At 40.4% G+C, this 16,348-nt stretch overlaps 1 protein-coding gene across 2 annotated transcripts in view; it reads right to left on the reverse strand.

Annotated features, from left to right (window-relative positions):
- RAB5A (RAB5A, member RAS oncogene family) overlaps nucleotides 1–15,952 on the reverse strand; it is a 28,253-nt gene extending 12,301 nt beyond the window's left edge. Inside the window, exons 1-2 of one of the 2 annotated variants that reach the window (XM_081345192.1) lie at nucleotides 15,786–15,952; nucleotides 5,704–5,956 (exon numbers count right to left, since the gene is read on the reverse strand). In XM_081345192.1, coding sequence (XP_081201318.1) covers nucleotides 5,704–5,866 — 163 coding nt within the window. In that variant the 5' untranslated portion in view covers nucleotides 5,867–5,956; nucleotides 15,786–15,952. Of the gene's footprint in view, nucleotides 1–5,703; nucleotides 5,957–14,803; nucleotides 15,264–15,785 lie in introns of those variants that run through there. The other variant, XM_081345193.1, reaches the window with a different exon arrangement.
- Between the last annotated feature and the right edge of the window lie 396 nt (nucleotides 15,953–16,348).

Here is a 16,348-nt window from a genome sequence, read left to right on the forward strand (position 1 = left end):
GCTGTGGCATGCCATCAACCAGTCCACAGAAACAAGCAAAGCCCCATCCGTGAGATGCAGGCAGCACACAAAACCACACATTCTCTGGTTCGCAGAAAAACCTCTCTCCACGGGACTGATCCCTGATGCCCAAAAGGTTTGGGACCTCTGCTCTAGGGTAAGATCTGCCCCCAACCTCCTATCCTTCTGTAAGAGTCCAAAGATCTGGCTCTGCAAATCTGCCTGGGACACAATAGAAAAATTCAACTGTGCAATTCAATTCACAGAATTCTAGGAGTTGAAGTCCACAAGTCATAAAAGGGCCAAGTTTGAAGACCTCTGCTCTAGATCGACAGCAGACTCCACCCCCTCCCCTCTGCTCAACTTTTTTTACTAGTCATATTGATTTGTTTTCTTTGTTTTCTTTTTCTATTCTTTTACTTTCACTTTGTTAAAACTTTCTTTTCATTTCTTTCTTTATGGTTGTGAGCCTCTTAGTATATTCCATGGCAATATATGTACCAAATTTGTATTTATTACAAGAATTCTGAAGAAAGCAACAATAATCTAGCAGATTATGCAAACCTAAACACTGTATAATGTATTTTTATTTCAACTTATGTCACCAGGATCTAATGCAATAGACATAACTGGAGGTATGTATATTTAAAAAATTGAAATAAATAACATCCATGTTATGTGGTACATAGGCTTCTATTCTGAGACAAAACTGACCTCAACATTTTTTTAGGGCAAACAAATGTAGACTGTAACCCCATCACCGAAGATGACAGCAAATATAAAAAAAGTTTTGCTGCCATCTGCTGGTTGCCCAGTTTTTTGCAGTTCACATCTGATCGCCTTAATTTTATTAGTTACCACATACAAAGTATTGGCTGAAACCGCATAGGATACCTTTAATGGTACATGTCTGGCAAGGTGCAAGAGAACACACTGTATGTTTACATTGTACTATTGCATGTATAGCCAGTGCAATGGTCCTCAGTTAGATCAGATCTTAAGGCTCTAGGCTGCCAATTCCTTATTTTTCAGAATGTCTTGCAACCATTTATAGTATTATTAAAACTGATTTAGTAAAAACATTTCAGGGCAATTGTTCATTAATAGCAAAAGCAATAATAAGACTTATATACTGCTTCATAGTGCTTTACATCCCTCTCTAAGCGGTTTACTGAGTCAGCATATTGCCCCCAACAATCTGGGCCCTCATTTTACCAACCTGTGAGCCGTGGCTTAGTTGCAACTGGGATGTGTGAGTAGCAGGCTGGTGCAGCCCAACTCACATGAGCAGTGAGCAGCCCCATTCACTCAAGCGCCGACTGCTACTCATACAAATGAAGCTATGCGTGTGCACACACTTGCCTCTCACACAAAACCATCCCCTCTTCCCCCCCCCATGCCCGGCCACCAACTCGATAAGGTTGGGCAATGCTGAACTAGACAGAAGATAGAAACTGTATTTCAGTCACTGACCAATAAAAATATATTCAATGAAATGAACAATAGCAAACTATCCCGAACAACATGAATTATTGGCAACTATTTGTGAGTGACGTTTATACATAATGTAATAAAATTTTACTATGTTTTACACTAATAAATATACCTTGATTGTTTAACATATAATAAAAACTATCAGAGACCCCAGAAATTTAAATAAAAGTGGGGTAATCAACTAGTGACAAATGTCCCTGTAAAACTGGCAGTATAGAGGAAAATAAGCTGTGGTTTCTACAGTATCCATATCACATGGACAGTGTCAAGTTTCATATGGGGTTTTCCTCTACTTCTCTTTCAAGCCAGCTGTGGGAGCAGCATTAAAGTAAATTAAAGATAAGACTCTCTTGAATTTGGGAATTATGAAGTGCTATAAATATAATGGACTAAATGGTGATTCCCAACCATGGGTTAATGAATTAACATCATTAAGGTTAGTGCAACGGTCATATACTCATTGCTAATTAGAATCAAAAGCACTAAGTTGCTAATAACACAATTGGCATATTTTAGGCATTTAAGCTGTGCTTTAACTTATGGTCAAAGAGATATTTTTTTCTCAGATATCAATAGTTTACCTGGATACTGTTCCAGGATTACTACCTTTAGTCATTAAACAGTAATAATAGTAATGTCCTGAAAAGAGAACATATTAATCTTCCACATAAACATCACTAGTATTATGATGCATGTTTTCATAAGAGGGGGGAAAAACCCCACAGGTCCGACAAAGGACAATGGTTATGGACTATAACTGTGATCATGTGATTGAGGAACACTACAAAAGTCATAAAAGGGGTATTTATTTATTTATGTACTGCTGTAAGTTGTATTTTGTAGATGATATTGCCTTGAGAAAGATGGGACAAAACTGTAACAAGTGACAACTGCCTCTGATGAAGAACTAACCAAATTGGCCTCAGGATAAGTGCCAACAAATCGAAGATCATAAATCTGAGCCCCTCTACACAGATTTTATTTTTATTTTATTAGATTTATATACCGTCCTTTCCCGAAGGACTCAGGGCGGTTTACAGGGCATTTTAAAATCATACCAATACAAAATACAAAGTTAAAAGACAAATAAAAGATTAAATTATCCCTGAAAATAAAACCCAGTTAAAATTCTCAGCCTGGGTCAGAGAGCTCAAAGAGCCAAGACTTCAGGTCTCGGCGGAATGAACGTAGGTCAGGGGTAGTCCTGAGCTCCACGGGCAGCTGGTTCCAGAGGGCAGGCGCACCCACAGAAAAGGCCCTCCCCCTGGGTGTTATCCGCCAGCAATCTTTTACCGCCGGCACCCTGAGAAGACCCTCTCTCTGCGAGCGCACTGGACGAAGGTAGCTTGATGCTGGCAGCAGGTGTTCCCTCAAATATCCCGGACCCAAGCCATTTAGGGCTTTATAGGTCATTACCAGCACCTTGAATCTCACCCGGAGGGCAACCGGAAGCCAATGCAGCTCACGGAGTAGAGGTGTTACATGGGAGTATCGGGAAACCCCCATCACAACTCGTGCGGCCGCATTCTGCACCAGTTGAAGCCTCCGAGTGGTCCTCAAGGGCAGCCCCATGTAGAGAGCATTGCAGTAGTCTAAACGGGAGGTCACGAGCGCATGAGTGACTGTGCGTAGGGCATCTTGGTCCAGGTAGGGTCGCAACTGGCACACCAGGCGAACCTTGGCAAAAGCTCCCCTGGTTACGGCTCCTATATGATCTTCAAAGTTGAGCTGTGAGTCCAGAAGGACGCCCATGTTGCGAGCCCTATCAACCTCCCATCATTAAAGGTGGAATAGTTTGGTTAGCCCGAGATGCCGATATGTAAAGCCACTCAGTCTTGGCAGGATTGAGACGAAGCCTGTTTCTCCCCATCCAGATCTGGACCGCCTCCAAGCAACGGGACATCACGGCGAGGGCATCACTGGGTTGGTTCGGGGTGGAGAGAAAAAGTTGGGTATCATCAGCATACTGATGATACCCCACCCCGAAACCACGAATGACCTCGCCCAGCGGCTTCATATAGATGTTGAACAGGAGGGGCGAGAGAACCGACCAGAGGGACTCCACAAGTGAGAGGCCTCGGGGTGGATCTCTGCCCTCCCGTCAACACCAACTGCGAGCGGCCCAAGAGATAGGAGAACCACCGTAAAACGGTGCCTCCCACTCCCAGCCCCCTGAGCCGTCGCAGTAGGATACCATGGTCGATGGTATCGAAAGCCGCTGAGAGATCTAATAGGACTAGGACAGAGGAGCAACCTCTGTCCCGAGCCCGGCAGAGATCATTCACCAGCGCGACCAGTGTCATCTCCGTGATGTGACCGGGCCTGAAACCCGATTGTGATTGGAGAATCACACTTGGATCATAGCAACTTGAAAAAGTAGGACGTTTTACCTATTTGGCTAATATAACTGTCCAAAATGAAGATGCACAGAAAGGCATCAAGACCCACATTGGAAAAGTAACAGCTATTTTCCAGAGTATGAATAAAAACTGGTCGTTGTCTATATCACTGAAACATAAATGCTGTTTGCATGCCTCTACAGCAATCCCAACAGCCATTTATGCCAGTAAGACCTGGAAGACGACAGCGAGTATAACAACAGACCTGATGTCTTCCAACAAAGTTGCCTTCATCAAATCCAATAGATTTACTATTTTGACCATATTCCAACTTGCAGGTTATATTCCCCATATGGAGAACAACTGAATCCTCAAGATGGCAATGAGATGGAAACTCCTTGCCCCGATGCCAAATATCCAAGAGGATACCCTCAAAATACATGGCAAAGAATGTTCATGGAAGACTTAAAAGACTCTAAACATCACATGGGAAGATACTAAAGTACTTGCCCAAAATAAAAAAAAAATGCTGGAGATCCCTTGTTGCCCAATATGCTACATAGCATGGAAGGATCTAATACTAATGCTAATGCAACTTTAAAAAAATGGTCAATAAATGTACAAGTAATCCTCAACTTACAACTATTCATTTAGTGATTATTCAAAGATGCAACAGCACTGGAAAAATTTTATGACTGTTTTTCACATTTATAACCATTGAAGCATACCCATGGTCACATAATCAAAATTTGGGCAATAGGCAACTGCCATGTATTTATCAGTTGCGCTATCCTGGGCCATATGATCACATTTTTAACGTTCTTAGCCATCTTCTGACAAGCAAAATCTATGGGGAGAATCTAGATTCACTTAATGACCATGATTCACTTAATTGATCCACCTATCAATAGTAGCAAAAAGGTCATTAAATGAGGCACAACTTACTTAAAAACTGCCTCACCTAGCAATGGAAATTTTTGGCTCAATTCTGGTTGTAAGTTCCTGTAATGGTATGTGGGAATGACTTTGGAACAAAGAGATACTGCCTAGGAAATACTCAGATAAAAGGGAACACAGCCCACAGCTGCACAGCAGACAAAACAAGAGGCTAAGGAGGGACCTTTCTTAGGTTATCAGGCTGTAAAAGCGATGGTGACAGAATTGTACTTTCAGATTTGCAAGGTTCTGTAAATGTAGCTTTAGCATAAAGTAGAATTAACTTATCTGGTGGTCTTTCCTATTCCTATACAGGCTGACATCAATCTTGGAATCCAATAATATAATTCTCCTGCAATCACCTTTACAGCTTGATAACTTAGGGAGTGTCCTTCCTGAGCCACTTGCTCCATCCATTATGCAGTTATGACAGGGGTCCCAATCCCAGGACCACTACCAGTCCAGGGCCTGTCGGGAACCAGGCCATGTAAGTGGTAGGTTACATGTGCAAAACCATCCCTTCCCCCCATCGCTGCTGTTGGTCTATAGACAAAAGATTGGGGACTGCTAAGCTATGAGTTATGTTCCTCATTCCCTAGGCAGCATTTCTGTCTCTGGTTTCTCAAGGTCATTTCCACATACCATTATTGTAAGCGACAACAACCTGTAACTTAACTGTAAGATACAGTAGATTATAAAATTATCTGTAATTAACTGTGTCTCATTTAAGAACTTTCTCTAAAATTTGTCTCATGGATTTTTAAGCATACTTAAAAAATTCATTGGAAGTAAAAGAGCCCCAAACCATTTTAAAATTACACAAGTAATACAATAAGCCTGTGACAGATACAATTAAGCATAATTTATTTACCTTGACATGAATTACAGATTCATAAGCATAAATGATTAAATTTGAAATTTTAACATTTCTCACCTCCAATTGTACTTTCTTGGAATTCATGAAACTGGCCTTTAACAAAGCGAAGCACCAGACTTGATTTGCCAACTGCAGATTCACCAAGAAGAACTAACTTGAACTGACATATTTTATTCCCAGCATTGGGCCCATTGGGTCTAGTTGCTCCTCGGTTGGCCATGTCCAAACTAAAAAGGAGTCCCTTGTTTCAGATTCTTAAAAATATAGATTCCAGGATGCAAACCTCAATGTGCCTTCACCTCAAGGCAGCCTGTAATATAAAATAGCATTCACATTTTAGAAAAGATCATGGGCACAGTCATACTAAAACTTACAGTCATCAATAGGGTGCCCTGATTTTCAAAACACTATGTATATTTGACAGCAGGTTAACCAGCAATGAATTACAGCAAATCAAATTTATATACCGTATTTATATATATAACAGGTTCAGGGAAATACAGTTGGACACTGAACTGTATTTCTACCAATATCTTCAAAAAATTAATATTAAAGACCTAAAAGTACTATAATACACAATGCAAAATAATTTATCTCTGAATGGTATTGTTAATCATAATCTGTTTATACTAAAAGCTTTACAAAATGTGAATAAAATTAGTAACAAGCAGTGGTACAACTCAAACAGCCAAATAAATATTTGCTTCAGAAATTACATCATTTTTATTAATACTTTTCTACTCTTATACAGAGGAAATACTTTGAGTTCCTCATTCACAATACTCTACTCTGAAGATTTGTAAACTACTGGTATGTATTCATGAACAAAAGGGAAAGATTAGTTGGCCATAGCAATTTAATCTGATAAATGTTGTCATTACCAGGACATCTGTTTTAAATCTGCTAGTCCAAAACAGGATTAAGCTTTGAACTGAAAACAATAGTGAAGAAATATGACTTTAGCTCTAGTTATTCAGATATCTCAGCAGTGCAGTAGCAAAAATAGATGCTAGTAATATAGCCAATCTTCATTTAGCAACTACTTTAATTAGCAATTGTTTACAAATATGACAGTAAGAAACAGTAGTAAAATATCATTATCTGACCAATGCATGCACTTACAACCAAATTTCTGCACCTAAAAACACACACTGGAATGAAAGCAACTTGGGCATTGATACCCAGGAGAATTAATTAAATAAATAAACTTGTGAGCTGTCCATCTAGCTAGAGGCAACTCTGGATGGCTTACAAGCATTCAAATGCACTATAAAACATTAAACCATTAAGTAAGGGTCCTAAATTTAAAATTCAATTTAAAAAATTAACAAGGAGAGAGAAGAGCAAAGTGCACACAGGAAAAAGGTGGTGTGTTATCCATTAGTCAGCTCCAAAGTGACACGTTCCCATTGGGCCCCCAGGCTAGTTTGTGCAGCCATGTCTTCAAGGCCTTCCAGAAGGTCCAAAGGATGGTAGAAGGCCTGATCCAGAGGGCACTAGCCACAGCAGAAAAGATTCTTCTTCTAGACCCTGTCAGTCAAAATTCCTTGGCTGACAGGGTCCGTAGCATGTCCCTACTAGTAGCATAGGAAGGGGGGGCAGGCTAATTCCATCGAGTTGGTTTCTCAGATAAGCTGAGTCCATGCCATGCACGGCTTTAAAGGTGAAAACCATTGGACCTGAAGCAAAATGGCGGCCAGTACAGTTTATGGAACAATAGTGTAACATGGGCCTCTCAGCCCCCCCCCCGCTGCATTCTGCACTAGCTGAAGCTTATGGATGAGATAGCAACAACCAGAAATCTTTAGTCTCTCTCTCACATGTTTGCTAAGCAACCATTTAGCGGAATAGATTGCAGTAGCTAAACAAGAACTAGCTTTATTTACATTTGAAAGGAGGATTGGTTCACCTCTTTAATCCAGAACTAAAGTGCTCCTTATGTCTAATTAATTCAACACTTAAATAAAACCCATTTTTCCTCATTACTTTGTAGCTGAGAACAGTGTGAAGTAGATAATAGAATGATAAAGACAAATCCCACTTCTCACATTCTCCTTTCATGAGTGACTGTCTCTAGTTTCCCTTTATATTACTCAAGGCCTTTACTTTTTCCCATTTCTAATCATTATGTATGGTTGACACAGTGAAACTGTTGTGAGCATCACACTAGAAGACCGAACATTTTTACAAATAGCAATTTTTAATGGAATTTGAGTGGGAAAATTAGTAAATATCTTAACAGAATAATCATATTAACTATTCATCATTTCAATTAAATGTAACCCAAGATAAAATTTAGGCTTTTTCTTGACTCTTACTACCCAAGTATATAATTCAAAGGACAAGGATGGCTCTCAGTTCACATTCATTGTCTTCAATGCTCACTCAAATCTCTAATTTATAAAATATAGCCATCTAAATAAATTACAACTTACACAATTACATTATTTTAACACAATGCCGCAAGCAGAACTGGATTTTACTAATTCTCAGAAAAAGAACCGTGTTACAGCAAAACTTCAGTGCTGAGACTCTATAATTTTTAGAATATAGAAACAAAACTGAACTGGAAAACTATGGATGCCAAACTCTTTTTTTCTTTTCACACCGAAATGTGCAGCTCAATTGAACTTCCTAAGCAGGAACACTGTGATTTCAAGTGATTTCAGCAGTGCTGCCTCTCTCAAGGTATGTTTCTCCATATTGTTGTTACAAATACATGCTATCGGTAAATTGACTAGAACATTACTAAATCTGAATATTCTCCCAGTGTGGTTTATTTCTGAAGAAATATTGTGGTATGACTGATGGTAGGATAGTTCCTTTTTCCACAGCAGCTTCAAATCTGGAGCAGATATGAGTTACATGGATGTCTGTGGAAAGGATTACAGCTGGGTAAATAGGTATGGTATAGTACAAGATTCTGCATAACCTATTATTGATTACATGGTTTCAATCAGTTAATCAAAACATGCACTAATAATTAAAAAGGTAACATTTATAAATGAATATAATCAATAAATAAAGCTGAAATCAAATAGGTTTTCCTCTGAGAAGACTGCTGCTCCTATTCTACTCTTGTTGGATGGATGGAAGGATAGTTAACTGGCAAAACTTAGACTGCTACTGAACCTCTGTAGTTTGGTCTCAGGTGTGGGTACAGTGTTTTCCTGAAAGTAAGCCCCAGCTGCCGTGATTGTCAGCCAGATGGGGGGGTGGCCAGTTGACATCAGGAACGCCTATGGGGGGGGGAGAGAAAGATTTCTTCATCCCCCCTTACCTTTTCCCTGAGCGATTGCCGTTTAGCTCTTAAGAGAACACAGAAGGGGCTAAAAGGGAAGAAAGTAAATCTGTTTTTCTCTGGATTGATTTCAAAATCTGCCGCTTGCTGCCGCCTGGCCAGTGCCAAGGCTGGGCCTCCTGCACCTGCTGCTGCCCGGGCCGGGTTGTTCTTCAGCCAGGTTAACAGGTACTGACAGGAACGGTGATCTGTGCAGGCCATGCGGCTGCTGCGCAACCTGCCACTGTCCTGCCTGACCTCACCTCTGGTCACAGCTTTGCTGCTTTTCTAGCAGTGCCTGTGGGCCAAGCTCTCAACACACCCCAGTCTCCACCCGCCCTGCCTGCTGGCCCTTCTGCTCCTGGGACACTTATCGGCTGTGGCGGGTGCCAAGTGGCCACCCGTGCTGCTTCTGGCCTCGTGGAGGCTCCTTGTTCTTCTGGAAGCACTGCTCTTGGCTGCCCCCCCCGTCAGCCTACCAGGATCCTCCACAAGTGGCCACCGGTGGAACCGCGCTGCCCAGGCCTCCGCCTTTGAGCTGCTGAGCACCAGCCTGCACGCCTACTCAGTGCTGCATGTGCCAGGCTGAACCTGGTGCTCTTCGGGCCCTGGCGGGCGCTGCAGCTCACCTACCAACTATGTACTTTTGACTTCTATCGGCTGCTGCCACTCATTTGCCTTCCATCCTGCCAGCTGCTGCCGCCACTATGAAGTGAGGTGAAACAGGTGAAACTGTTTCCCTCTGCTTGCCAGACACTTGCCAAAGTCACGCAGGGAAAGATTGCCACCCCCACCCCAGCCCAAATGTCCTTGCCTACCCCAAGCGTTTTTTCCACTAACCTGCCTTTCAGCTGTATTGCAGTTCTCCGTTTGTTTCTCAGCCTTCGCCTTGTGTTTGTGGGACTAAAAAAAAAGTTCAATCAGACCTTCCAACTTCGCAAGATCTTTTTTTTCCAAGAGAAGTTAGAAGGTCTGATTGAATTTTTTTCTTTAGTCCCACAAACACACGGTGAAGGCTGAGAAACGAACGGAGAAATGCAATGGAGAGGGCAGGACTCCCATTGGCTCCCGTGCTCTCCACCTCCTGTATGTGAAAATAATAAGCCCTATACCGGTGGCACGCGTACCCCTAGCCAAGTGTAGCGGGGGAGGGAACAAGCTAAAGTGGTGCTGCGAAGGCCTGGAGATCAGCTGGAGCTGCAGGGCTCAAAAGAAGCGCCAGGATCTGCGTGCGTGGCTGCATACGAATTGGAGAGAAAAAGAGGAGGAGGGCGGAGAGAGGAGAAGCTATAAAAAGAAGGTTTTGGCAGGAGAGGAAAAACACACGAAGAGAGAGGCTTTTGTTAACAAAGCACAGAGTTAGAAAGCGATGGAGCAGCCTTTGCAAGCAACGGTGAGCGAAAGAGAGTAGCTTTTGTGAGCAACGTGTGAGTGAGTGAAAGAGCGAGCGAGAGGCTTTCGCGAGTGAAGTGTGAGAAAAAAGGAAAAGTGAGGGGAAGAAGGGAAAAAGAAAAGGCATTGACTTCTGACTTCCTTTGTTGCATTAATGTTGAACCTCAACTTTTTACTTTTCCATAATATTATAAACTAGCCATGTCTATAACAACAAATGAATCTAACCAGTAAAGCCCAAAATCCCCCCCTTTTTTAGTCATCAAGTTTTTGACACCTTGCTTACTGTCATGTCCTAAAAGTGGTACAATCTGTGAAAAGGTTGAAAAGCCCTGGTTTAGAAGACAGGCTCAAGATCCAGGACACTGGGCCCTATCCAACAGAATGTGATGAGAAAATTACTATTTTTACACTTTGGCAAGAAAAACTAAATGCAGAGTATAAAATTGGTGGTACCTGGCTCAATAGCATTAACTGTGAGAGGGTTTTAGGGGTCTTAATGAACAATCATTTAAGTATAAGGCAGCAGTTGTACTGCAGCTGCCAAAAAAGCCAATGCAATCCTAGGCTGCTTCAACAGAGGAATAGTATCAAGATCACATGAAGTATTAGTAACACTATCTACTACTTTGGTAACACCACATATGGAATACTGTGTCCAGTTCTGGTCACCACAATACAAAAAAAAGATGTTAAGATCCTAGAAAGAGTACAGAGAAGAATGATGAAGATTAAGGGATCGGAGGCTACACATATGATAAACAGTTGTGTTTATTAGGTATGCCTCATCTAAAAAAGAGAAGGACTAGAGGTGGCATAATAGCAGTCTTCCAAAATTTGAGTGACTGTCAGAGAGAGAAGCAGTGGAGGGCAGGACAAAAAGTAAGAGATGAAAGCATATCGAAGAGAGAGCCAACCTAGAATTAAGGAAAAATTTCCTGACAGTGAGCACAATTAATCAATGGAAGTTCAAGTTGCTCCATCACTGGAAGTTTTTAACATGATATTAAACAGTCATTTATCCAGAATGGCGTAGGGTCTCCTGCTTAAAAAAGGGAGTTGAATCAGAAGACCTGTAAGGTGTCTTCCAAATCTGTTATTTTGAAATTCTAATCACATATAACATGGGAATTTTTAATAACAGCAAGTTTTTAAAGAGAAATTTTACAGATTCATACATTGAAAACTATTTTGGGAGAAGAAAGAAAAAATGTTTTCCCTTGGTATTAAGACTGAAAATATATCTGGTTACTTTTAAGAACATGATCACATAGACCATTGTTTGGCACTAAGCCTCAATCAAAGCATACTTTAAAGATAAGATGATGGAATACTGTGGAATTTATTCCTTAGTAAACATGTATTGCAAATCCAGTTTAGCTGCTTAGTAGTCACACAATTTACTCAGAACTTCACTGGATCATCAATTACTTCACGTCCTGTTATATATTAATCAGTTCTTACTCAGCTCAACATCACTATCTGTATCCTAGTTAAAATGAAACTGATACTACACTACAAATATGGGGGTGACATGACTCTGGTTGCTTCCCCAATTATAGTAATGACATCTTGCAATTTACAAAGAATTACATTATTTTCTGAATCTCAGGATTTTTCTATAAAGGGAAACTGGAATCCATAAATATCTGAACACACTAGATTGGTTATTCTTGCTGTGTTAATATACATATACATTACTGCACAAAAGCTATTAAAATTAGTGCAGAAAGGATCTCTTAAATTACTATCTCAGCCCTGAAAATAGACTACAAAAAGATAATTCTTAGATTTGCTATTTATGCTTCTAAATTGGAATTAAGGCCTCTGATGATCTTACCATTTAAAAAGTGTTGATTTATCGATTCCTTCTTTATAAATGTTAAAAACAGAAATAGATAATAACTAAATTGGATGTTTTAGCCTTTTTACATATTCTTCATAGGAATAGTAATGCTTAAAGCACAAGTATTAAGAAATAATATATATATTATTCTAATATAAATGAACTATATCCAGGTATCAGCAAACAAAATGCATTTTTATTTTTTCATTGCAATTACAGAGTATTATGCCTTTTTTGAATTATGCAAACACAGAACTTCTTTGCCTGAAAAAAGATGCTGATGCTTTAAGACTCATCTTTTTAAAGCAATTCTTTAATGATCCTATGAGTGGTGGCAAACCTATGGCATGTGTGCCAGAGGCGGCACTCAGCGCCCTCTCTGTGGGTACGTGTGCCATCGCCCGAGCCCCGCCTCCCCTCACCAGCAGCCCCCCTGGAGGAGAGTCTCCCCTGGGCGCGGCCCGCATGGAGCAATGCAGCCAAGGAGATATGCGGGTAGCAGGGCCAAGACTCCGCTCTCGCTCCCCATAGCGTGCAGATGATGCTGTGGGGTGTGGGTGGAGGGCATGCTGCAGGGCTGCCTGGGCAATCTGCGGCAGGCCATAGAGGTGGTGCATGGCCCTGCGGGCAGGTGGGGCAGTGGGCAGGCAGGGGCGGAGCAGGTAGGGTGGGAGGCAGAGGCGGTTTTTGGGCACTCGGTCTCTAAAAGGTTTGTCATCACTGTCGTATGAAATCGCATTTATTCAAGGAAAAAACACAGCTATTCTACAGACACACAAGTTGGATTTCTAATGGATAATTATAGCTAGGATTACATGGAATGATGTTTGCATATATAAATTTTACTTGAAAACAAAAAATAAAAGCCAAAGAATAAATGAGGAAAAATAGTTGTAATTTGTAATAACAAGCATTTTGTAAGATTAAGGTAAAGGTAAAAGTTCCCCCGCACATGTGTGCTAGTCGTTTCCAACTCTAGGCGCTGGTGCTCATCTCCGTTTCAAAGCTGAAGAGCGAGCGTTTGTCCAAGGATGTCTCCGTGGTCATGTGGCCGGCATGACTAGACGCCAAAGGAGCACGGAACGCTGTTACCTTCCCACCATAGTGGTCCCTATTTTTCTACTTGCATTTTTACGAGCTTTCAAACTGCTAGGTTGGCAGAAGCTGGGACGAGTAACAGGTGCTCACTCTGTTACACAGCACTTGGGATTCGACCCGCCAAACTGCCCATCTTCTGATCGACAAGCTCAGAGTCCTAACCCACTGAGCCACCGCGTCCCTTTGTAAGATTACAAGCCGTTTAATCTAGATATAAAATATATTCATAAAGTTCTTCTTTAAAATGTAAAGAAGTACATTTATACCATCATTAAATGCATTACAAAAGGTTCTTTAACTCTATTGCTAGTAAGTGCCACTCTTAAACATAGTAAGCTTATAGTTTTACTATCCTCTCCCCTCTCTTCCATCCCAAGAGCTACTTAGGACCAATTTCATTGGAACAGAACAAGCATGAACTTTAATTCTTCATAGAAAGAAAAAAAAATGAGACCTCTCTCCTGTCTTTTCATATTATTTTGTTTGGGATCCAGAAATAGAAGCAGGAACAGTGACAGAAGCAAGAATATGTATCTTGTCTTAGTAGTACCTTGGGAAAGAATTACATATTAATAAACTATTAGTCCTGTTTAAAAAACTAAATTTAGATTATAAAACCTTCATGGTAAAAAGCAGATTCTTATGAAATCAAAGTAAAATGGATCTGAAACAATATTTAATGAGCCACAAATTTTAAAGCAGAATTTAAATATTGCAGTATGTTTTAATTGTTTTACGATACTGATATTTCATAAAAAATAAAATCTGAATTTTCAGATGTGCATTTTTATAACTAATTTCATATAACTTGAGGTTAGAACTTTAATAAAAGGAGTGACACTTTAAATTGCAAAATGCCCTAAATTCTTATACCTTATCAAAATAACTTTTCATGTTTATATACTATTATTTCAACAGTGAGATATTGTTAAGTATTTAGGAATAATATAGGCATTAGTTAACTAATATAACATATACTAAATCAACATAAGGGGCTCTTCAATTACACCTATCAAATAAAAATATAGCACATGAGAAAGGAATGCTCTAATTTTAAGATTTGCACGCAAATATCAACATTATATGGCTATCTTATGCATAAGCACATTTCATCAATTCATGTCTCTTATTTTACTTCAATGCATCCAAATCTATCTGAAGGACTCACAAAATTTAAAATAAACTGGGACTTTTATTTTTAATAGCTTCTATATCAGCCACTATATTGACACTAGCCATTCACCAAAAAGAAAAAATTAACTAAATATCACCTTATGTTTAGACAGCATTTTTTAATTCACTGGAAATAATTTTCATTAGAATTATCTATTTTTACTTAGGAACAAATTACACTGTGCTAAAAGTACCAGTAATCATTAATTTCAAATTGAATTTCTAACATTAAATATTTTATTCAGATGCAGTTATAAACTTGAATAAGATTACTGCTTTAAAATGTTATAAAAATGAACTATGAGTATTTAACATTCATTTTATTGCTAAATAAATTTTCCAGATCATTTTACAAAATGTTAACTTACAATTATTACATCAATAGAAGAGACTTGTCTTCTCCTGATTTTACTCCATTCATACAAAAATAAAAAACAAGGTAAAAAGTAAAACCTACAGATTAATAATTAGGTAGGTAGTTATAAAAAGAATTTAATACAGAATCAAATAGTAATTTGCCAATTTTAAACAGAAATACAGCATCCTCTGAAATATAGGAATATAACCTGAAGTTCTTATTTGGTAGAAGTTAAAATATTCATCTTCTAATCTACTACAGAAGTTAATACCACTAATAATTAGAGATTATCAATGAAAGAAATAGTCCTTTTAAAAAAAGAATTAAATGAAACCTTCCCTTTTCTGTCGTTTAAATCTCACATCAGTTCCACAGGCCAAGTAATTAAAAAAACCCAAATGAACTCAAACGTCTAATCCGCGAGCAACATTCCTGTAGTATCTCTCTACTTGTGTATAATTCCATGTCACATTTAGTACATCCTTGCTGCAAAGGATGTAGGAAGCCCACGTCACGAATCTCCTATACGGCATTTTGCATACCTACAACTCTTTTAACCTCCCTCATCAAAGAGAAATTACATTATAAGAGATCCAAGATAAGTAGATGCCAGTAACTTTCCTCGGCTTCCGTATTTCATTCCCTCTTCGAAAAGATGCCCTCCCTGCATTCCAAAAAAATCCCTTCTGCCCCAAGACATCGCCTTTCCCCGTGTTATTTCTCCTGCAGCCCTGCCCCAGGAATAAGAGGAAGTGGGAGAATTGGGGGCGCCATTTTGAGGGTGAAAGGGAAAACGGCTCAGTTCTCGGTCTTTGCCGCATCTCCTTCCACTTCCACGCCGATCTGAGGCATCGTAGCCAACGCTCAACTCCCCCTCCCCCTGCCCCCCCAAAAAAGAGGGGGAGCGAGCGCATCGCAGGTGCCTATCCCATTTTGTTCGGACCACGGGCGGTTCCCCTCCCCCATTAGATCCGGCTTTGATGTCTCCTTACCTGGCTGTGACAGAAAGCCAGTTCCGTTCTCCTTGAGAAAAAGAAAGGCTGCCGCCGAACGCCCGACCCTGTGGCTGACGGCACAGGAGACAAGGAAACGAGGCTCTTCCGTGTATCACGATGGGGTAAACACAGCCTCCAACTTCCGTCTTTCCCTCCTCCTTTACTCCCGAACCAAAACACAAACACGTAACTTCCTCTAGCTGTGGCCACCTCCTCTTGCCACGTCACCGCTCCCCCCCCACCGTCCTCTTATCATTTCCGTTTGCACAATCACGTGCTAGTCGAGACGGCATTACAGATCGAGACTGTAAGGAAAGGCGTTTTCTGGGAAGCAGCCCGGCTCGCGCTGAGAATTGTGGGAGGCCGGAAGGCTCGTTGTTTGCGTCACTTGTGTGGTCGACTGAGCTAGTGCAGAATTTTCACAAAGAGCCTTTCCGCGCATCAACATTGATATTTCAGAGTTTGAAATAGTTATTGATTTGATTTATATGGCCACCTGTCTCAACTGTGTGAAATTGTTGTAATTGATTGTTACGAGCCTCCCAGAGTCACTGGTGAGT

Source organism: Vipera berus (genome assembly GCF_964194415.1).
Source record: "Vipera berus genome assembly, chromosome: Z".
In the NCBI taxonomy this organism is placed as follows: Eukaryota; Metazoa; Chordata; class Lepidosauria; order Squamata; family Viperidae; genus Vipera; species Vipera berus.